Source organism: Siniperca chuatsi, linkage group LG4 (assembly GCF_020085105.1).
Source record: "Siniperca chuatsi isolate FFG_IHB_CAS linkage group LG4, ASM2008510v1, whole genome shotgun sequence".
In the NCBI taxonomy this organism is placed as follows: Eukaryota; Metazoa; Chordata; class Actinopteri; order Centrarchiformes; family Sinipercidae; genus Siniperca; species Siniperca chuatsi.
This window is the reverse complement of record NC_058045.1, coordinates 20,640,937-20,664,555: the sequence shown is the minus strand read 5'-3', so window position 1 is coordinate 20,664,555 and position 23,619 is coordinate 20,640,937. Positions and strand designations below refer to the sequence as shown.

The window sequence follows — 23,619 nt, the reverse complement described above, 5'->3', positions numbered from 1 at the left end:
AATAAATGCATGACGATGTGCCCAACAGGCTGCCAGCAGAGCATGGAGGGAAGATGGCAGGGACAGAGGTCCTTGGCATGAAGGGCTATGTCTGGCAATGAAGGGCACATTATTGAGGATCCAGCAACAGGGGCCTGCAGCGTCTGTTGGCTGTGGGATTTCAGGCATCACTTCACAGATACTGTATATAGCCAAGAAATCAAGCATACGCCACAGAGACAAAAAGCCAGCCAAAAGAGACAGGCATGTTGACCCTGGGCCTCCTTCCTGCAGATCACTCTCTCATTCTTTCATACTAATGTGCTTTTCATTTCCTCGCTTACTTGCTCTCCGTCTCTAGGACAATTTTCTCCACTTCCCCTCTTTCCCCTTCCCTCCCACCCACTCTTTCTTTCTTTCTTTCTTTCTTTCCTCTCCATCTCACCCACTCAACTCTCTCGTCCACACACACACACACACAGTTTTCCCAGTTCGCTGCCTGCAGTCTGAGGAAAGTGGAAACCAGCGACAGTGAAGTGTATCATCCAAAGAACAATGTGCAAGGGGCTGTTTTGTAAGGCTAGCCAAAGAGATTGGGGGGAGAGTACGTTATCACTGACCAGCACCGTATAAAGAAAAGAGCTGCGCCAACAGTACCACAGCAGTACTGTCAGTCTGAATCGTAGAGTTTGTCAATATCCACCCTGGCAGCAGTTTCACAGGGTACAAAACAGTGTGGTCTCATATATGGCAGTCATTATAAAAGTCTCCATTAAAGAGAAAAAGAAACAGGTGTTTCAGTGACATTATTACAGTAGACATTTAGTCAGTTGTCTCTGCCATGTTGAGTTCTCCATAATTATTATACCTCAGCTTGCACAGACCACTCCCCCCCACCAAAAAAATAACATACTCTACTTAACTACTAACTAGTTCGTAATGTTTTTAATGTGATGAAATAAGTAACAACACCTCAGACTAGTCACTCTTAACAATTGAGCTCCACAACAAACTAATACTGTGGAAGTATGCATCCCCACAGCCTTCTTACTCATCTTCCAAAGCTCACACCAGAGAGCAAAACAACAATAGATGTCTAATAAAAAAATACATAGAAATATTGTGATATGCAGAGTTGGTTGAGGCCCCCAGCAGTCACAATACTGACCCCTGGACAGGGTGGCAAAGACTGAAACGAAGACGACAGCAGCCAATATAAGACGCTATGTCCAAGGAAGGACTGATGGTATGTCAGAGAATGTTGACACTAAAGCCCAAGACAGCATGACATCACTCGACGCCACCCACTCTGTCATGACCAATGACAGCCACTTCCTGCCCCCTCTTCTACCCCTGATTCTTGAGTAATTCAACCCACACATCCAGAGATAGAATTGCCATTGGAGCTGACTGACATTACCCACATTATGCAAAAGCATCTCTTTTAATAGATGAACTTCGAGATGAAAGACTTGTGACTGTGAGCTGTCAGATTTATATTGATTGACTATTACATACAAGTGGCTCATCAGTTTTCATCAACCTTAACTATACAAGTCAAGACAAAGGCAACAGTAAATGAGAGTCAGGCCAAAGTGCTACACTCGTGACAGTGACCAGGCCAGCTTGTCTTGCTGGTTGCTGGTATGTGGCATTAAGCAAAACAAACTGCCTGACAGTTTCCTCTTATTTCTACAACACAAAGTCCTCACAAAGTAAACAGATTGGATCCAAGTGTCCAGACTCTGGAACAAGACTTTGCTGACTACTGTTTTACATTACCATGAGTGACAGAAGTTAGTGTGAATATTTGAGTTTGCAAAGCCACAGAGCAGCAAGAACTGGACTAAAAAGACAGGACTGTCAGCAGATATCTTAATATCATATCATAATGTCATATGTAAAGTGCACTAATTTATGTAGAGTCTTCCTGGTATTTGCGATCTAGAAGACAGAAGGTCAGACTAAGGTTGTCATGCAATTTATATAATTTCCTGACACTGAAATCTGTCTAAAAGCTTGCTTTACGCACCAAATGGCATGATGCACACAGGTGTAAAAGCAGAGCTCCAAACACTCTGCACAGTTGTTGCCAGGATAAGAGGTGATGCTTTCTGTGAAAAAACACACCACCTATGAAGGTACAATTTGGCATTTCAGCATTTTATACAATCTTGCCTGAAAGACCATATAGCTACATCTTAAGGCCACATTCAGACTCTCTCTCTCACACACACACACACACACACACACACACACTGGAGAACCATACATCACACACGCTTTAGTTGGTGACAATTTGTTACCTATATCTATTCAAATCTATTGATGTAAGACACACAACACTGGTTCAGTTCATTCAAACTTTTGCTATTAAATATAAAAAACATTGTCTGAGCTGAAAATAATAAAATAACAGCTAATCTATGTTTTTGAGTATCAAACACTCACCATGAGTAGGCTTAAAAAGGTTTTTTAAGGTTTTTTCGTTTGCTCTTGCACACAGAATTGCTGTAGTCCGCCTGGATTCACAACAGTTATAATGGATTCCACTGGTGTCGTCACTGCATAAAAAGGAGTATTCCATCCGAAAGCTTAGTTTCACTCACACACACACACACACACGTTAACCAAAATATGGTCACTTTTCAAGCCCAGAAGTGAGAATCTGACATTCAAATAATAGATTTGGGGTAGAGTATCACAAAATAGGATCCAAGAATGTCACATAGCCATTTTGATATCATTCAGAGTCATCCCATGTCCCAGTAGACCAACGTCAAAGTTCATTCAGTGAATTGGACTGAGTTCTGATATCATATGTAACAAGATGAGATTAACTCAGTGCCATGCACTCTAGTTTTCCCACCCAAAACAGTGTAATGTAGAGTGGAGATTTCAGCACTGACACTACATATGACAATATATACAATATTTCTTAAAGAAATGTAGGCCTACTTTCCACTGGTTTTCAATCAAAGACCTAAAGCAGTATACTTCTATTGCCATTTACTACCTAGCTATTATTGTAACTGCAACTGCAGATAATTGAGAACCAAAGAAGGTATGACCTTGAACACTTGTGTGTCTGATTGAGATGTCAAAGTATAAGACTACTACATCAATCTCAATATTTCCTCGAAATCCAGCTGGGGGGGTGTATCTGCACATGTGATCTGCTTAGTGATGCGGTTAAAGAAAAATAGATCATTTGCACTGGGCAGCAGCAGAAAGACCCGAGTGTTAAACTGAACGGCTCAAATCATGCTTAGTCTGCAGAAGCATTTGTTAAGAAACTCAAATGATCAGTTCTTTGCAACTGGATAACTCAGATATTACTCATATATAAGTCAGTTTAAGCTTCAACAATGTGTTCAATAATGTGTTTTTCGCGTAAATCCAAACCCATCTTAAGGAGAAACGCAACGGCACAAGACCCTCAACTTTCATGTAAACTAGGCGCAATGTGATCCCCCATCTGGCTTGCGCCTCGTTTAATAACAAAGCAATGTCTGCGTGTGTTTCTCTCCCGAAGGGGGTGGGGATGAATGACTGATGGAGACTGTTGATGCGTGATGTTGACCTTACCATTTTTTTAGGTGCAATCATTCCTCGATGGATTAAACAATCTCCATTAACTCTGATGTAATACTTGAATAGATACATGTTGGAATTAGCTGTTCTGTGAACTATACAATACATTTCAATGAACACGGGGGGTCGAATCGAGTGATAAAGTTGAATTATGTAATCGCAGTGTAATACATTTCGTTTATTCTGAGATAGAACAGAGAGCGGGCGGACGATCTTACCTCTATAACTTATCGTACTCAATTTATATCGGAAACAAACGTTTAAACCATCAAAAAACGGCACTTGGGGGAGCAAACAATGCCTGAACAGCATCTGCGTCCCTATGGCTACCCAAGCCAGATGGCTTGCAACTGCAAGACAATAAACCTGACGCCATGAACTTAACTTTATCTGACAGAAAAATAAACAAAACACAGCAGCATAGTCCACTCAGTAAGCAGGACAACAATTCAAGTTAGTGCGCGACTTTTCGCTCTATAAATATATTTCTACAGTGGCACAAATATCACGTACAAAAGGTAACCACTTAAATGTTCGCAAGTTTCGTATCGATTTGTCACTTTTTTCCTCCAAGCATATTCTCATCATCTTCTCACATTTACTTTTTGTTTAAATGACCTGGACTAAGGTCGCTCTTCAACATAAACACGAGGCTCTGGCTAAATGAAAACAAACGAGTGGCACATGGTTCTGTGAACGTTACAAGAGCACTTCTACCGAAAGTTACTCAGGAACAACCGGCCATCCTTGGATATAAAAGAAACACGTAACGTTACTATGGACATGTGACCATAAAACTGTATCATGAATGCTATACTTAGCTGACGCCTCTTATGACATTTTTCAACTTTGAGGACCAGCAATTAGCAATTAAAGCTAGCTTTTAGCTGTGCTAACGAGCTGGCTAGCTCGTTACCAAACAGGATCACCTTAGTAACGTTAACGAATGAGAAGTTCAGAGAACACTGCTAAGCTGGTTAACCAGATAGCTACATATACAAAAGCGCTCGACAGACCACATAGACAAAATAGCTGACACAAACAACTTTTCATTTCCGTAATTCAAGACATTCATAATACTGCAAGCAACTACAATTCTAATTTACCTCTATTTCAAAGTCAGGAAGGTTGAACGCTGTCCTGAACAGCGAGCAGAAGTGGGCTATGGCGGGGACTTCCCACCAAGATTGGATCTCTTCCACAGAAACTGTACATCCCTGGGACATTTTCGGACCGGATATATTGTGTAACGTTTGTTTCTCACATTAGAAAGTAGTTTCTTAAGCGACTTATAATGTCTCCGTAACATTACAAATACGACAAAAGTTGCTGCTGCCGTCCTGTCCGGACAGTTGCCATTGCGACCCGCGGAGCGCTACAATCTGTTTCAACCAGCGTCTCACCGGAGCTGAACAGATGGGAAGGGCGATACCACCGCACTGCGAGGAGGGTGGGGCGATTACTTAGCTCTATATGTTAAGCTGTATTTGAGCATAAGTAGTGTTTATAGTGTCGAGCATGGTGTTCTCTAACGATAATAACTTGTAATTGTTAACCATGTTTGCAATAGGATTTGTCTGTTCGTTATAGTAGCAAAAGTCTATAGTAATTAGTACCCCATCGGCTTGATAGTGCGGCCGCCGTTTAAAGGGAATACTTGTGAATGGTGAATGAATAAAAAACTAAAAAGTTAAAGCAGGTATGCGCCAGGTAACTTGTTTTAAGTCACATCAGTGTGCTTTTCGTGTGTGCGGAGCTAAGATTTTAGTTCCCATTATCTGTCATATTTTGTTATATTTTCTTTCATTTCCTATTTTTCAGTCAGCGTTTTTACATAGGCTACCATCCTTTTGATTTACTTACAGCAGCAACAGTTTTCAAACAATCCTAAATCTTTAAGGCTCGCTCAGCTGTTCATTACGTCGCGTACAGTACATTGCCAGTTACATTTAGTTTTTGTAAACAACGTCGGGAAGGAAGGTTTGGGCAATACACTACACAGGGGCTCCCCCCATCGCAATATGTGAAAAGTGCATGCTATGAGACAGCTGTGGCGCTCAGTGACAGAGTGACAAGCGGCCACTCTTTTATGCGGAAGCTCAATGCATTTACTTGAGAAAAAAACTATCTGCTCTGTTTTTGATGAAAACCTGATAATTATCTCAGAATTACGAGATAAGTTTTCATGGAAAAAGGATACCTCAAAATCCCAAGCGAAGCTCTCGTTTAGTTCGATTTCATGGACGCAGACATGTCCCGCCTGTTTAATTTAATCCCGGTTTATTTTGGTTTGAGTTTCAGACATTGGGAGATACTCTTGCCTTTAGGTAATATAGATGGAAGTGTTATCAGTTTGTCGACTTTGCACCTCAGGACTTCTGCCCTCTGCTGGACATTGCGGTGTTTTTCCAGGATCAGTTGAACCGATATGGCATGCTTCACGGATATAAGATGGTGCATCTGAAATGCATTCAGGCTGGCTACGTGGTGACTCAAGAGACAATCAGGCAATTGCTGAGAATACTGGATCCCCACGGAGTACACGTTTGTGTCTGAACCCAGGCTCGAACTTTTTATGGCATGTCGCATAAACTCAAATCATATGGGATCTGCACCAGTGGTGCAATAGACGGGTTTTCACGAATGGTGATACGGCTACATGCATACTCTACAGGTAGTGACCCCAAGGTGATCGCTGGACACCTTATTGATGAGGTGTTATCAAGGAATGGGACTGCTACCAGAATTCGATCAGACCTGGGGACAGAGAACTGTTATGTGGAGCAGATTGATTTATTAGGTCTAACTGTTCCATAACAGGAGAAAATGCCCTGGAAAGTGTCTTGATAAGATCCGACAGCTTCACAGTTACACAAATGGGAATCATTTTGCTGTAAGCTACTGACAAACAGTGGGCAATATGAGGGGGGATGCCACCCCCCTTGTTAGCAAAATTACCAAAATGAATCCCCTTAAGCCTGCCCCCCCCCCTCAATCCCAGAGAGAGAGCAGGGGAAGAGGGGTTGTTCAGTTGAATGTGTTAGTCTATTCTGCCGGACTCAGTGATGCCTTATCTTACTGAGGCTTGTGCGAGTAAGAATCTATGGCCCCGACCGCGGCTCTGAAATATCAGTAGTAGGCTATGTGTATTGATAAATCCACGGCGCTGTCCATGGTGCTGAAGACGGATTTGGACTTTTTCCTCTCAGTTCCGCCCTTCTGTCCGTTTTGTCTTGGATCTACAATATTCTCTAAACTATGTACTAAAATACTCAATTCTATACTATATTGTAGCCTATATACTCTATAAAGCAGTGTCACCTTCATGAGCAAAGTGATAAGTTAAAAATAAAAATTAAGCTAACATTTCGCGACTGCTGTTCAATTGCTGTATCCATGGCATTGGCAGGTAAGGTTAATTGTTGAATTTAAATCTTTGCAAGTTCTACCCACGCCTCTTTCTTGTTCAGGTTGTTGTTGAGCAAAATAAGTCAGCTCCCACTCTGCAAGATGGTTCCCGTTTTTACAATGTTCTTAAGTACTGTGGTTACAATTTAAAGGTACTTGTACTTTACTTGACTTACTTCCATTTTCTGCTGCTTTTTACTTGTACTCCACTACATTTTGGAGGTAAATATTGTACTTTTTACTCCACTACATTTATTTGACAACATTATCTACTTTGTAGATTCAGATTATTAATACAAAATATAAATCAACCAATACCTTTTGATATATTATTATGGATTAAGGTACCCAGTAGTATATAAAGTATTTAAATTTAGCCCCATCTTTACCATCTGGAACATCAGTGATGTACACATTAATGCATCACAAATTATAATCCAGTGATATATATTATTCTGATATGGGTCATTCTGCATAATGAGTACTTGTACTTTTGGTACTTTAAGTATATTTTGATGGTCTATAGTATCATACCGCCATACAAGGGCCATAAGCATTTACTCTGCCTGCAGTTGGTATTGCTACAGTGTGAACAAATTTTCTCACTTTCCCACCCTTTGTCTTTATATTTAAATATTTCTACAGCTGCAAAAGTTTTTTTTTTACACGTGCAAATTATATCTGTGTGCACAAAATGTTTCCTTTTTATAAAACACTGCTCATATACCTTGTATCGATTCAAAAACTTAGTATAATGTATGCATTTAAATGACAATTTCAACCTAAATAAATAAAGAAATATAAAAGCTCGACAAACTGTCTTATGCAAATATGAAGACTTAAAGTAAAAAACCCATTCAAGGGACCCTAGAAGCTGCAGTTTTATTTCACCCAATGATATTTGACCCAGTAGTTGGAATAGAGGAAAGGCCATGGGCTCCTTTAGATCAAAATGTTTTAATCTTCTTGGAAGCACGAGTGTGATCAGCAAATTTAATGGCATTAAATTAAATTATTAGATTTATGAGAAGTCCTGTGTGCAAGTTGACATTTTGCCTTAAGGTGGTGCAAGAGGAAAGCTCATGAATTCTCCAAAAGGTTAATTGTCTTGAGAGGCTAATATATACATATACTATACTTATATTATACTTATATTATTATATATACTGTATATATTATACATATACATACTGTATATTATACAATATGTACTGAGTAACTTCAGTGGTAATAATTTGCCACAAACACACACAAAGCACAATCTGATTTACTTGTCCTGTCAGTCCACTAGTTCAAACCCATCACTGTTTGAAAGAGAAGCATTATAAATGCTTGTTGCTGTAGCAGTGTTTGCTGGCAACAATTAAACCTGGACCCAAGCTGTTTCCATGGTAACACAATTCCAAAGAAACACCGTTGCATTTTAAGAAATGGTGGGTTTGAATTACAACACAGACAAACTATGTTGTGTAGACTTTAAAAGGTCAACATTTAAAAAAAAAAATCAATGAACAGCAGCTTTCATGTTTCCTGACAATTCCGATCACATTTACACCCTTGTAATACAGATGGGTGATAAATAAACATTTTAGTTTCAGTGCACCTTGGCATATATTCTACAAGACTCTGAACTCTGCTGGACGGGTGAACACCATTCTTCCAAAAGATATTCATTTGGTGTTTGATGATAGTGGTGGAAAGCGCTGTCTAACAGGTTGGTCAAAGATCTTCTACGGGTGTTCAGCTGGGCTGAGACGTGGTGACCAAGCAGACAGGTCAATCAATCAATCAATGTTTGCTTCTAAAGTGGATTTGATGGCATTATAGTAGTTCTAGAGGAAAGGTCATAGGATCAAATATAGTAGGCTTCATTCTCAGGTGACCATGAATACCCACAGCAAATATCATGACATTCTGAGATATTATGCTGTAGACCAAATAATATGTTGTAGTCTTTAGTTAAATTGTAAACCTGCACACTCTTAGCCTTCCATGGTCTACGGTGCTATAAGGTGACAGCAGTTGTCAGTGGGGCAGGGCAGTGGAGGTCAGCCATTACAGTGCTGTCAGTGCAGTGACAGCACACTCTTTGGGTCCCTTGGGAACATCAGGCCCATGTAAGGTTGTGATATTGCTGGGTAACAGAGCAATCCAGTGACTGTTAGTAAAACTGAGCTACATGCTACATGCTCAAACTCAAAACTCAGTGAGTCGGTAGCTGGGAAGAAATTTGGGACCCCAAAGAAGAACACAGGGAACCACCCCGGTCATTCCCAATTACAATTAATGATGCTCGAGGCTCCAGTAGACTGTACTTAAGTACAATATTGATGTACTTGTACTTTATTTCAGTATTTCCGTTTCATGCTATTTTATACATATAAAATATAAGATCACTTTATAAAGTATGATGCACTAATATTGATTATACTGGCAAACAGTGTAATAAGTCGTTATGTACAGCTACAACATCAAAATGCTGCTTATACTTTGATGCATCAGTAGTAACATATCGATGATATATAAAAATATAACATCAACAGGTTCCAGTGTGTATAACGAGTACTTTTACTTTTGATATCTTAAGTACATTTTTGTTATAATACTTCTGTACTTTTACCTACGCAAAATTTTCAATGCAGGACTTTTATTTTTGTACTTTGGTATTGCTACTTTTACTTAAGTAAAGCATCTGAATACTACTTCTATCACTTCAGGACACTTTTTATTTTGCAATAGAGCCACTCATGCCAAAAGTGTGCTATCATGGTATTGTAACACATTGAATACAATCATCAATGAAAAAGTATATGTGTATGCACACGTGACTGGGCAAGTTGGTCTATCTATCTGTTATGCTTTTCATTATATATTAACTTAGAGGCCACATTTTACCTAATAAAATTAATTTAAAAAAATCCTTTTGTTTCCTTACTTGGGATATTTAAATAGGCTGAGGTACTGTATAATGAGAGGAGATAACTGGTATCTCTGAACCACATATTAATATGTAGTGTAGAAGAGTTAGAGTTGTAGTGTAGTTATGTTTTATGTTTAAGAGTTTCCCCTTGGGGATCAATAAAGTATTTCTGTATTTCTGATTCATTTTTAAACAATTTCTCACTTTATACTCTAATAAAGAATTCTTTTCTTTATCCTCAGTCCAAATCTTAAGAATAGTCATCTGTTGCAAAAGAGGTAATCCTGTGCTGGCTGCTGACTCTCTTGGTTGGAAACAGAGACAGCCACTCTTTCACCAATGCTGCATAGTGATATAGAGGTCACAAGCAGTTTTCTATTTTCACCTCAAATAACTTTTTTAACGATATGGTGTAACAGCACTTGGGTACACCATTGTGTATGGTGTAACCAAGTGCTTTAAATGTGAAAGTCAACCTAGGAAATATCATCTTTAATCAAAGATTTTCCCTGCTGATGAGTTAAATGATCACTGACAGTAATTCTTTTTCCATTAACAGGAATCAATACATCAATCAATGCTTATGAAGAAATAGTTTAGGGGCAGTGAGTAGTTGCTGTGGTAGTCACATGCTCTTTTTCATGATGTCCTTACATAACCTTCTTGTCCTTTACTTACCTCCTTTTACTTATTCACCAATAATAAAAGTCCCAAAGAGTAATAATTGTGTTGGTATATCACTGTTACTTGGTAGTAGTCTGTGAACATTTGTGGAATTCCATGTGCCTAGCAGTATTATGTAATACCGGGACTGTTGAATAGAGAGCTCATTACTGATGGGCAGCCTTTTTTGTTGCTGTTCATGTTGTGCATATATATGTATATATATTCTGGGAAACAAGACACACTGAGTTATAATTGTGGGTATTTGTCCCTGCCGTGTCTGTTGCGTGTGTGCTGTGACAGCAGCTCCACAGGCATGAGTTTATGTCGAGTTGTGTTAGTGCAGAGCTGTGTTGCTGGGGCTGTGTCACACAGGGAGTCACCACAAGAGGGAGGGACTTAGGCAGCAGGACAATGCTGGTGTTTGTGCAACGGACCCTGAGTGGCGGCTGGCTCTCTCAGATCGCTCTCGCTTGACTACCATTGCTGCACACATTGTTGAAGTGAAAGGAAAGTGGACAGCTTGATCCTGTCTGTGGGATGCACCGACAGAGGTAAGACCCTCATTCCCCCATTGCTACGTCTCTGTGATGGAAGAAAATGAAGTTTTTTTGAAAGCTGTCTCGTGGGGCTTGTGCTGAGTGAACTGTGTGAGAGGGGAGTTCCAGTGCAGTTTTTAGGGGAAACAGAGGTCTGGGAGCTCGAGGTTGGCTTGGGGTGAGGCACCCTTGTCTGTGTTTTGGCAGGGTCACTACTGTGTGTGAATGGAACTGAGCTGAAAGAAAGTTTCACAGAAAGAGGCTCTGTGAAAGGCATGTGTAGAATGTGACTAGGATCCAGCAATGGAAAAGACAAGAGTATGAAGGGGACAGAAATAGATAAAATATTTGGACATGAAAAAGTTGAGGTGATGACATCAGAAGATACAAATTAAGATGAGAGGATGAACAAAGCAAAAACTGGTTGTTTCCGTCCACACAGGCGAGGATAGAGTGAAGGTTTACAGTGGTAAAAATAGAGGCGGAATGGAGGTGGAGAGATTAAGAGAGATTAATTAGGGAGCTGAAGGAAGGGGGAAGTCAGGAGGGGAAAAGGCAGAAAAAGATTGAAAGAAACAGAGAACATAGTATAGGAAAGCAAGCTGTGAACCCCAGATAAGGTTTCAACAGCATTTCTATTATCTGCGAAACACACTTCTTAGGCTACACTACAAACTATTGTACTTCCAAAACAAAAAAAAGAATAAACCTTGTCAAACAAATTTCCCACCTTCAATTCAAGTCTCCTTTTCAGTCCTTTGTAAATGCTGGATTCCAAATGCCGTAAAAGAATACTGGTAAGCCCCTCATTTTCAGTTCTGCCCTCCTTGCTAGATCAAATACTCTTATCCCTTTTAGCTGGCAGATTAGAGAGACTCAAGATGTTCTGTCTCAGTGGTAGTCCTGGGATATGCCGCTATTCACATTTATGAATGACTAAACCTGATTTTTATAGACCCTGAGGTGTGTAAATCCTCCATCACATCTATACGCTCCTACCAATTTACAAAGTCATCACAAAGAGAAAGACAATACCTATGTGTCATGTAGAATAAAGAAACATTGGTCTCACTTGAATCCATATTACCTGCATGTGTTTTGTGTTTCCAGACAGTGGGGGAGAGATTGGGTTTTGAAAAGGGTATCCACCCCTGCCGTACCAGGGAGAAGAAGAAGGCGGTCCAGTGCTGCCCCATTAAAAGAAGCAGCGAGCTGCTTTTGTGGCGTGGGTGGGCAGGTGAGGGTTAAGCTGTGGTGACAACTTTGGGCTGTGTGCCGAAGTGTGGGAGGGAAGAGGAAGAGGAAAAGGAAGACGAAGAGGAGGAGTAGGTGGTGGAGGAGGAGGAGGAGGAGGAGGAGGAGGAGAGGAGTAGCGGGCCTGGGCCTGGAGCCCAAACACAAGCAGGATGGCAGAGAAGAAAGTCAGGTAAGTTATCTTTACCTTGTTCGTTTAGCTCAATGAAGACTAAATGTATTCACTAAAAGGGGCAGCAGCAGCTGTGTTAATGTTTGTCTTTTGCACTCTCTCTGTGTGTGTGTGTCTGGTTGGGGAAACTCTGTATGGCCGCTTTATTTGCATCTTTGTCCACGAATGGATGCGCCATTTTCATGTCTTGTGTTGGTGACTACGTTTACATGGGTCTGTGCATGCATGTGTGCGTGTGTCTGTTGATCCCTTAGCAGCCTCCCTGCTAAGCTGATTAATGGGGGCGTGGCAGGCCTGGTTGGTGTGACATGTGTATTTCCTATTGACCTGGCTAAGACCCGCCTACAGAACCAGCAGGGCGTCCAAGTCTACAAAGGAATGTGAGTAGGGCTCCCCTGACTCAAAGTAACCCGACACTCATTGATCTGCCACATACTGTTCAAAGATAAGGGCTTTCACATTACTGCAATATTTTTGTCTTAGCATCCCTGATTGATTTTTTTTCTTCTTTTAAATAGTTTTTATTGAGAAAAGGCCTCTATATTCATCTTTATCTTTGAAGTTAAAAAATGCTACAGACATGCATGCAAATATAAACAATACCGAAAGTCTAAACTGTAAAACCTTTTCAAAACATCTGCTGGTGATGAATGGTGGTAAATGTGCTTTCTAGTTAACAGCACTCTTTAATTTGAGCTACAAACAAGCCAGAGTAATTTAGCTTATTCCAACTCACATACTTTTCCACTGAATCTCAAAGGGTGGAGCAGCACAGCTAAACACAACTCTTCCCATATTTGGTCCAGTTTTTTTGTTTTTGTTTTTTTTTTTCATCATGGGACTCATGGGACCATATTAGGAATGGCTGTATACAGCGTGTGTTTTGATGGACTGCCGTGATAACTTTGAATGGTGGATTGTATTCACTAATTTATCTAAAACCTGACAAATGTTCAAACAAATGCTCTAAAAACTATTTCACATTCCATTACCTCAGTTTGTGATGAAGTTTTAATCAAAAACAAAATCAAGAGATGCAGAGAAAAAGACAGTGTCCTTAAAAGACACACCAACCCTGAATTTTTAACTGCGCACATCTGGTGGGCATCAATACTGCTGGCTGACTGGGCGTGGCCATCCTGTGTTCACCAGCAGAGACATTTTAGACTGCTTTCCACTGTGAGTCAGAAATGGAAAAATAGCTTGGATGACTCCCCTCAAGGCCCAGTGAGGAGGTTGGATTTTTTCTGTTCTTTGCAAAGAAAAAAAAAGAGAGAATTTCGACAGAACTGCTCATACACTTCATTGACACCACTGGTCTCTGTCCAGTTTGTTGTTGTGACAGGATATAGGGTGATGGTATATTTGGGTAAAGGCCAGGCCGGTGATGACGCTTATAAATGAAGCATAATACTACTAATTTGACCTAAATGTCAGTGGAGTTAATGGTGAAAGATATGAACATTATTATGGTGTATTCTAGGACCTAATTACTTCACACAATATCCTATATATGAAAAACAGACAAAATGTCAATTGTTTTCTTTTTTGTCTTTAAAAGGCTGGACTGCCTGGCAAAGACGGTACGCTCAGAAGGCTATTTTGGATGTTATAGAGGTATTCTTTGCATTTCTAATCCCTGTGACAAGCGACACTTTAACTGTGCTTTACTATAAGCTTAATCTGGCCACCTACGCTGTTGTTTCTCCCATGAGATTTTTATCATGATAAACAGTGTCTACTGCTATAAGTCCACGGTGGTGAGCCATAAGCTGCTGTTTAGGTTTGTTCTGTTTGTGTACCTCAGTGGAAACTGTTGTGTGTCACTGTCATCAGCCTGTTTGTGTTTTCCAGGTGCAGCAGTGAACCTCACTCTTGTTACACCAGAAAAAGCCATCAAGCTGGCTGCCAATGACGTCTTCAGACAGAAGCTCTCTAAGGATGGGTACATTGATTTTCGTCCTTCAGTGATACATCATGACACATACAGTAATGAAGCTACAGAAAAATCACCTCAAGCTACGTTATATGTCAAACACAAATTAGATTAATTTTATGTTATGTTAAATAATATTGGTTTTGAAAAATTGGCCAAGGTTATTATAGTAAATTAAAACTACATTAATTAGTTAAAATAAGTAAAGAATTTGTTTTGTTTTAGAGACTTTTTGGTCACTTTTGCTGAATGCCATCACAGTGAGATGGTGCTTTCATGTTAAATGAAAAATATGTTTTTTCATTTGGAATTCTTTTAGCTAACTGGTACTAATTAAAATTGCTGTTGCATCTGTATTTTATTTGTGCAGCATGAAACCAAGCATGTCAATCTTTAACCTAGTTTTAAATAATCTAGTGTTAACTTTAGACCTGTAGACTGATTAGTGTAATTTACAAAATAAAATTGAAAGAGAATATAGGAATCCAGGAATTGTAAAAGTCAATAAATGGACACGTGGCCTGTTATCACAGAACCTTACTCTTGTTAATGCTGTATATCTGTTACCGACACTTTATTGTGTTTCCAGGCATTTGCCCCTGTGGGGGGAGATACTGGCAGGGTGTGGGGCTGGGACCTGTCAGGTGGTAGTCACCACTCCCATGGAGATGCTTAAGATCCAGCTGCAGGATGCAGGAAGGCTCGGTGAGTTGGTCACTGGATTCAATGCTTTTTTCCAAAGAGTTTTTTTCCCCTTTGTACAAATACCAAGATGCAGTGTGTCAAAATTAATGTCAGTGTAAAAGGATGCAATGCACTGGAATCTTGGAAATCCTACTCAGGAAGTAAATCGACTCCGAAAATTGCATTTTTTCTGATATGTATACTAAGATTGATTTGGTGTAAGTCTAGTCATATACTGTGGTTCACAATAAACAAGACCCAATGTGAGTGTTCACATATTGTTTATAAATGTGGCATCCATCTTTTGGCATGCTTCCCATTTACTTTTTTTGTCAAAAATGGGAAAACCAAAGGTTGGTAGCCCATCCTGTTCAGTAACAAAGTGATATCTGCAGGATTCCATTAGCCTGCATGTCTTTTCTAACCTGAGACAGTGTGTGTTTGACTATCAGCTGCCCAGAGGCCTGTTCCAACTCCAGCTCAGGCTGCTGCTCCTGGTCCAGCTCCATCGTTGGTGGCCCCCCCACCAGCGCAACAGAGCCTTCCACCACGGCCCTCAGCCACCGGCATCACTGTAGAGTTGTTGAAGACTCGTGGACTGGGAGGCCTCTACAGGGGGGCAGGAGCGACCTTAATGAGGTCATACACACAAAGACATAAACACACACACTCACTCACTTACTCACTATACATGAAATTTGTTTTACTTGTCTCTTTTTTACTTTTAATGAACATGTATGTAATTAATTACTATTTCACAACTAAAGTAAAAAGCCAGCCTGAGACAGAGGCCAACCATAGTTACATACTCTTAACATAAATACATAGCAGGAGAAAAGCACACTGTCAGTCATTTCCCATAATTTTGATTTGATGTTGGAAACCTTTAAAAATGTCACATAAACGACCATTCACAGTGTTCTCCAGCTCTGTCTCTCCTCTCATTCAACTCTGTCATCACTGCTTTAATGAGTTGACTTTACATTGCATAACGCACACTGCGTTTGTTGTATTTCCTGACACCTCTGTCAATCAACACTGATCAATAGAGTCCTGCAGCTATGTCTGGCTGCTATACTGCAGTTGGATGGGGCCATGTCTCTTTCTCTCTCCCTGCTTCTCACCCAATCCCATTTCTTTCTCCATGCCTTAACCTGTAATACAGACTCTCTCTCTCTCACTTTCCTTTTGTCTCATTTCATCTAACCCATTTTTTAAAATCATATTTTTCAGGGATGTCCCCTTCTCAATGATCTACTTCCCTCTGTTTGCCAACCTAAACGCGCTGGGCCGGGAAAGCCAGGGTGATGTGCAGGGCCGGGCGCCATTCTGGCAGTCCTTTTTGGCAGGCTGCACCGCAGGCTCAGTGGCAGCTGTGGCTGTAACGCCACTGGATGGTGAGTGGGAGAAAGAAACAAACAGAGAGATGGTAGGAGAGGAGGTGGGGTGTGAATGAGGACTTAAGCCTCTGCAACTCACAAAGATAGCAGGTGTATGTACAAGACCAACTTCCCTTTAATTAAAATTTTTAAAGCAAAACTATGTAACTTTTGAAAGATGAAATAACACAATCTTCCTCTTACAAATGAAAAGTTGAATTCATCAGCAATAAAACGCAACTCAAAGGTTTTGTCTCTATAGCCTCACTTGGTCTGGTATGACCAGTAGCTTATGGTCGCTAAGGTTAGCAAACTGTAGATAGATATTGGCTCTGTCCGAAATCACTCCCTTGTTCACTCATTCTCGGACACTTTGCGTCACCAATGATAATTTTCGAATCTATAAAATTCAATGCATTGCATCGTGGGATTATTCGCAGAAAGCAGCGTGCATGCCATGGACGCTGCTTTTTCTGTTGCATTGTGGAATTCAATATCAGAGAACAATATCGTGAATAAATGCCCTATAGTAAATAGGGAGTGATTTCAGACAGTCATTGTGTGTAAGTAACATTACTGAGTCAGTTCACTGAGTTTTTGACTTCTCTACTTGTGTTTCTGTTACACCCCGTTAGCCTTTATCATTATGATTATTGTTATTTGTGGCCACAGTGGCTGCTGTTTGCTTTAACTGACACTCAGTTATCTTTGAGTTGATGTAATGATGGCATTTCTGTGTTTTAAATCCCTGTACAGTCATAAAGACTCGTCTGCAGACCCTGCAAAAAGGTGTTGGTGAGGACACATACAGAGGAATTGTTGACTGCACACAGTAAGAGTTTAGTCTATGATTAAACATTTGTTGCCTTAATATTCATAAATGTAAAGAGTCTTGTAACATCTTCTTTCATTGTTTTTCTCCCGCCTGTACTTTTGCAGGCGCATCATGAGTCGGGAGGGCCCCGCAGCATTCCTGAAGGGCGCAACGTGTCGTGCTCTAGTCATCGCTCCTCTTTTCGGCATTGCGCAGGGTGTCTACTTTCTTGGGGTAGGGGAGACGGTGCTAGGTTTGCTGGGATAGCGGTGTTTGGCATTGGTGGCGGTGGTTGTTTTGTCTCTGTACAGATAATTTGCTGCTTTAATCTGCAGTGAATGCGGTGAATACAGACAGGGGGAAATACGGCCACTAACCAAAGGAAGAGGAATGGTCTGAGATATGAAGAGGCTCTATTTACTAATATGTGGACCAATGGGTTCACACTAATCATGTTTCTCTAGGTTTTTACATGCTGTCAACAGGATTCCGTAGGTTAAACACGGTCCTGTGAATGTGTATGACTAATCTGAGGGTATGTTCCCCAAGTTGTCTGGGTTATGCCTGTGTGCTTGTTGCAATATATCTGGGGCTTTTCCTTTCACCTGGGAGAGATTACTCTGTCTGGTTTGTTAAGAGAGAGCTGCTGCATGATGTTTGAGGCTGTTAACTAAAATGCCTACCAATCTGAACATTTGTACAGTCATGATGAAGAACTGTGCATCATCCAATGTTAAGGGACAAATTCCCCTTTCAATCTTTATCAAAAGCTAATACTGCATAGCGTTTGATGTCAGAGTCTGAAGTGGCTTGACTTCAGGAACTTGATCTCCTTCTGCCTACCCTGTTATGTGTCCCTCCCACTCCATCCGTGAAGTCTGAGTTGTAATCTTGGATTCCGTCACTGGATTGGGAGGTGCTGCCTGCCAGTGTCTCTAAAGTCATTTGTTAATCTGATGGTAATGATTTAATCCCTGTATTAGCATACAATATACCCAAACACACAGCTAACTCGCTGCCTAAAGGCCACAGGTTAGACTGTTTGGCCGCTGTCTCATAGCCTTGACTTCCTCTTCTCCACAGCTTGGAAGGATTTAAATAAAACCCGTAAGAAGCCTAGGGCTGATTTTACTGCTTAGTTACACATAAAAATATGTTGCTTCAAATGATGCGTGCACAATAACTAAAATAAAAGCAATTAAAGCCTTATCATTGCTGCTAGTTTCTAAAGTATCCAAACTATAAGTTTTAAATGAATTCAGTGGAATTGGCAGTGTCGAACCATTGATTTGGTACTCGAGTCTGATATAGCGAGGACAATTATATTTGTTGGACCCATGGAGGGAGTATGGCACCATGTCTTGCCAACTGTTTGCCATTACTTAAGTCCACTGGGTGGCACTAAAAGCTTTTTTTTTTTTTTTTTTTACATTTTTAATGCAACACACATTTTGATGTGGCTAGTGTACCTAGGCTACTACATTTTCCTCACTGTAGAATGAACATAGCCTGAGTAAACTGTTTGCTGTAAATAAAAATATCTCATACATGCTGATTTCTCTGTGTCACACACATTTATTTCTTTGGTTTTTGTATGTCAAGTGCTTCAGAACAATGGTAAATATGCTTTCTCTGCCCGCCCGCATGTGTGCGCGCGCGCACATGCACACACACACAGTCAAACAGTAAAGACAGTAAAAAAGTGATGTTTGGCAAACATAATCAACCTCATCATAGGCTGTAGTGTAGTCTACAGAAAATGTAGACTAAGTATGTGAAGTGAAAATGTGTATCTTTGGTGACCTAAATATGTAGCTTTGATTACTTTAATCAAGTAGTAAAGAGCAACAGATTTCCCAAAGCAACTGAAGGAAAACACATTTGTAATGCCATTGCAATTTAAAGCAGTCCTTTAGACAACCCCTGGAGAGGTAAAATAGAGGGCACTTAAACATAAGTGCATTAGTATTAGTACAAAAATAAAAAAAGATATATGAACACATCCGTAGCATCCTATTAAGTAAATCCGGGTTTTCGTTGACCCTGATGATTGGCAGGTGATTGTACAGACTCTTGATCACTATGATGATGGTCTGTGGTCACCTTATATGTTCCACCCGTGTCCGCACTGCTCTCTTCAAATCCACTGCTAATCCGTGAACCTGCGGTTGGGGTTGGCACCAAACAAGTTCACTCTGATCTCAGGCATCATCTGTCAGGTGTAAAGTCAAGATACAAATAAGTGCACACAAGAAACTACAAGGAAAAACCTGGATGATAAATTACTGAAATAATTTATCATCATCATTCATGGACATAAAGGGAAGTTAACTAACAATAGATCTAATAATAGTCTCTAATTTCCTAAAAGACAAACAAAAAAAAATACTAGGCATTTGTCAAATGTTTTGTCGATACAAACATGTTGCCTATCTACAAACAATACTGTCAACTACATTATCATGGACTGTAGTTGGCTGTACACATGGCCTTTGAGGGGCATGTGTCCTGGTTACTTCTTTGTATTTACATCTTCTATCCAAAGTTCCTTAGATTATTTCTAGTGTTAGAAGTCAAGTGCTAAAACTTAAAGACAAAAGAAAGCTTCTTGCTTGCAAATAGAGAAAAAATGTATTAAAGTTTCTGTGCATACATTTTGACAAGGATGTTTGTCTTTGCTTTGTGCACAAATAAGAACGCTTATTAAATAATTATTTTTCATAGGATTCCTATGTAGCAACAATGCTATTGCCTGAATCTGCAGCTGTGTGTAGGAAGCAGAAACCATTTGGGATGCATGCTCAAAACAAATTCCTCTGACCTCTCAGAGTTTATCTGCGACAAGAGCAGGTACTCTAAACACAAGGCTAGAATAAATAAAGTTTAATTAAGTATGGTAAATTTGTGTGTAGCATGACAGTCTTGCCTGAATGATCTAAATAATTTTTCACTTACAACTCTCCTACTCTCCTTAGGTAATTAGGCTCACTGGAAAACAAAGTGGGCTATGCTGCCCTCCACAGACAAACAGCAGAAACTACATTTAGTGTGTTATAAAAGGTCATAAATGATTATTTGGATTTTAGCTATATTATCAAAGTTACTCTACCTGATGTGCCGTAAGTTCTAGCCGGCTCTCCAAAGTGTTGGAAACCTTGATCTTCCCATTATCATTATATACTTCAACTCCGCCGCAGCTGTTAAAATAAACAGTAGAGACTTATTACAAATATGAGAGAACCAAACACAGCTTAAGTATATCTTTTCTTCACCTTTTTCAATCATATTCACAATAAGAAAAGTTAGTAACCTGACGATACATTTAAAATCAAAGAGTAGGAGCTGATGTTAAAGTACATTAAATCATCTTACAGCTGTGATGGAAGAAAACGTTCCAGGTCGATTTTGACGACTATGCTGCTCTTCACTGCCTCTTTGTAAATGGGGACACTTTTATTAACTGCAGCCTGTCAAGCAATAAAACAGACTTATTTAACACTACCAACTATCATGAATGCAACAAAAGATGCAGAGGCTCTTGCAATTAATTACCTGTGCTTTCCTAAATAACTTGTTACAATTATCATCAACATGCAACACTAAAGTGACGTCAACCTCACCTGAACCATTTCTACATCTTGCTGTCGGCAGCGAACAGTAACTTTAGGTTCCAGCAGTTGATAAAATGCCTGAAAAGTGAAATGCACAAACTCAGAAGACATAGAGAACCAACAAACCAATAAATTGTTGATTTACCTGTATCTTCCCATGAGAGCAGTTGGAGATTTTACCTGAAGCACCAGGCCCTCCAATAGGGTAGAGTACCTAGCAGGGTCCTTGGCAATCTCTCCAAGTCTTTGACGAGCCTCATTCAACAAATCCTGAGACAAGAGACACATATGTCTCATGAATGTCATGCTCATAAACACTCTTATTCAGATACTGTGGAATCAGACACATATAAAATAAAGTGTAGAGGCAGTGCTCCGTAAATGCTTGTCTGTGGTGACAGGTAAATATTATTTTTCAATGATCAGAGGACCATAAAAGAAAATCCATTCACCTTCATTGTATTAGGGTGGTGGAACCCAACTGAAATGTAGGAACTTAACTCAGGGGTGAATAGGACAAAACATAAGCACTCATGCACACTAATGGCATGTATAAATATGCACACAAAGCTAACTCATGAATGCAACCTAATAGTAGTTGTAAATAAGACACATTTTAATGTATTTTCAATATACTGAATGTAAATGTGAGAAATGTGGGTGTCAGTTGTGTAACATGAACTGAATATGTGTGTAAGATATGAGCATTGATCTCTAACCGTGATCATGTCATCACGGGCCTTCAGCACCTTCAGCCTCGCTTGGTTCATCATGTTGGACATCTGGCTGTGAGAGTGGAAGGAAAAGTCAATGAGTAAATTAGCTACTGACATAAACATGTAATACAGCATGCCTATTAAACAGCTGTTCTGCATGACACCCAGTTCTCACAACACATTGATTATAAGTCGCCTTTGCCACCGCAACTGGATTTGAAGAGGCAGATTTGGTAACGTTCGTGCTGAGAGTCTTCATGTAAAGAGTTCAGGAGCCAGGAAGGCGATGTAGTTACAAATATTTATTTACACTCAACTGTAATGAGGAACATTGAGTTTAACAAGGCAACCATAACAGGGGGGACATGAAGATAGCTCAGAAAGGAAAAACTCAGGACAAGAAGGTAACCGAGCACCAAAGTGACTGAAAGACTAATGTATCTGTTAAGAACTGATTCAATTTGTTGACGCGGCTAGTATATTAGTTCACCCGCTTGCCTCTCAATCCATCTGAAGACAAGTCAAGGCTGCCAAAGTCTCATAAAATGTAAGATTGTTAATACTCAAATCTGTATTTGAATATTATATTAAATATATTAAAATATTTGATTGAAGTGTGAGATAAACAATGACAAAAAATGACAGAAACAGACAAACCCATATGACAGCTGAGCTATAAACAAACAAACTTTCCTAAACTGCCAAAAAACGACCATCAACTCACATTTTCTTATGTTGTTCAATATGCTTTTCCTTCTTCTCATAGTATTCCATGATTTTCACCCGCTGAGTCTGCACCAGACGACCTTTCTCGATGTTGAACTCTTCCTCCGCCTGTAAACAGATGGGTATATGACATGGCCTATTACTGGTCACTGCAGCAAAAATCACAAGACTGACTGGCAGACACACTTCAATTACCTTTGCATCAATTTCCTCAACTTTCTCTTTGGCCTCTTGCTCAATGAAGGCCATCATGTGCTTGATCTGCAACAAGAGACAAACACAAAATAGTTTCTTTAAATTCAGCTGTCTCACAAAGTTCAACCTTTATGTATAACGTTATGTCAATTTTCTAAATGCAAGTACAAAGCACTTCTCAATTCATAACATAAAACAGAAACGTTAGTTTTATAAAGACTTTAAGAGATCAACATGACTATATGACAGGGGGTGTTAACGTTAACTTGTACCAATTACCGATAGTTTGTTTCAACTTTCCATGCGTGATAATGTGACACAATTCTGTCAAATGACCGAAGCCCAAACAAAATACATTTTAACTTTAGCGCGTTTAGTAACAAACTCAAAACTTAACGACAGATAGTGCGAAATAATGATTAAACAGCTACCATTACACGCAACGGTAGTTCAGGTTTTAGCCCGTTAGCTAGCGTTGATGTTTATTATGTTTAGCTATCTAAAGTTACACTGGGATAAACGTGGTTAAACTTAACAGTTACGAATCTAACATTGTCTACTTTACCTGTTTCTGAACGTCAGCATCGGTGAGCGCCATGTCTGTTCTTCAATATGTTTTGTTTATGTAAAGTCTATAAAGAAAAAACAAAACAAAGTATTCTCGACCACTTGCACAGTACAGTTAAACAGAATAACATACTTTCCCCGTTCTTGTTGGATTCACGTCGAGCTAGCGACACAAAACGGAACAGAACATCCGGTCATAACTTTCAAAATAAAACAAGTACTCACTAGGTCAAGTCCTTAAAATGGGAAGAGTGAGGAAAGGGCGCCTCTTCCCTCCCAATTTTTATATTAAATTTTCAAATAATTTAAGATATTTAACTGCAAGCAGAATACAAATAACATTATGTCAATAATGCTTATATTGAATAACTGTATTGCCAGGGCGCAGTGTATGGGGGAATCCAGGGTCAGGAAAAAGGTTAAGAGGGCGTCGCCTTCCTACTCGGACCGCACTGTTTCAGT

General features: G+C 39.8%; 3 protein-coding genes across 7 annotated transcripts in view; 1 reads left to right on the top strand and 2 right to left on the bottom strand.

Annotated features, from left to right (window-relative positions):
* The window catches only part of LOC122874907 (cat eye syndrome critical region protein 2), a 37,836-nt gene extending 32,842 nt beyond the window's left edge, over positions 1 to 4,994 (bottom strand). Inside the window, exon 1 of one of the 2 annotated variants that reach the window (XM_044193423.1) lies at positions 4,680 to 4,994. In XM_044193423.1, coding sequence (XP_044049358.1) covers positions 4,680 to 4,799 — 120 coding nt within the window. In that variant the 5' untranslated portion in view covers positions 4,800 to 4,994. Of the gene's footprint in view, positions 1 to 2,430; positions 2,451 to 4,679 lie in introns of those variants that run through there. The other variant, XM_044193424.1, reaches the window with a different exon arrangement.
* Positions 4,995 to 10,960: 5,966 nt separating this feature from the next.
* On the top strand, positions 10,961 to 18,897 carry slc25a18 (solute carrier family 25 member 18). 3 transcript variants are annotated; one of them, XM_044193449.1, is made up of 11 exons: positions 10,962 to 11,118; positions 11,858 to 11,900; positions 12,214 to 12,529; positions 12,784 to 12,909; positions 14,091 to 14,146; positions 14,384 to 14,474; positions 15,055 to 15,170; positions 15,602 to 15,788; positions 16,383 to 16,546; positions 17,285 to 17,360; positions 17,468 to 18,897. In XM_044193449.1, exons 3-11 carry the CDS (start codon positions 12,510 to 12,512, stop codon positions 17,607 to 17,609), a joined length of 978 nt encoding a protein of 325 aa, XP_044049384.1. In that variant the 5' UTR covers positions 10,962 to 11,118; positions 11,858 to 11,900; positions 12,214 to 12,509; the 3' UTR covers positions 17,610 to 18,897. The 3 variants fall into 3 exon arrangements, with proteins under 3 accessions (XP_044049385.1, XP_044049384.1, XP_044049383.1); XM_044193450.1 differs by lacking the exon at positions 11,858 to 11,900 and having other exon boundaries at positions 10,961 to 11,118; positions 12,787 to 12,909; XM_044193448.1 differs by lacking the exon at positions 11,858 to 11,900.
* Positions 18,752 to 23,347, bottom strand: atp6v1e1a (ATPase H+ transporting V1 subunit E1a). 2 transcript variants are annotated; one of them, XM_044193452.1, is made up of 10 exons: positions 23,156 to 23,347; positions 22,591 to 22,656; positions 22,394 to 22,503; positions 21,673 to 21,739; positions 21,134 to 21,223; positions 20,963 to 21,031; positions 20,715 to 20,809; positions 20,452 to 20,539; positions 19,444 to 19,554; positions 18,752 to 19,403 (listed from the first exon to the last, which is right to left on the bottom strand). In XM_044193452.1, exons 1-9 carry the CDS (start codon positions 23,186 to 23,188, stop codon positions 19,492 to 19,494), a joined length of 681 nt encoding a protein of 226 aa, XP_044049387.1. In that variant the 5' UTR covers positions 23,189 to 23,347; the 3' UTR covers positions 18,752 to 19,403; positions 19,444 to 19,491. The 2 variants fall into 2 exon arrangements, with proteins under 2 accessions (XP_044049387.1, XP_044049386.1); XM_044193451.1 differs by having other exon boundaries at positions 18,752 to 19,554.
* Between the last annotated feature and the right edge of the window lie 272 nt (positions 23,348 to 23,619).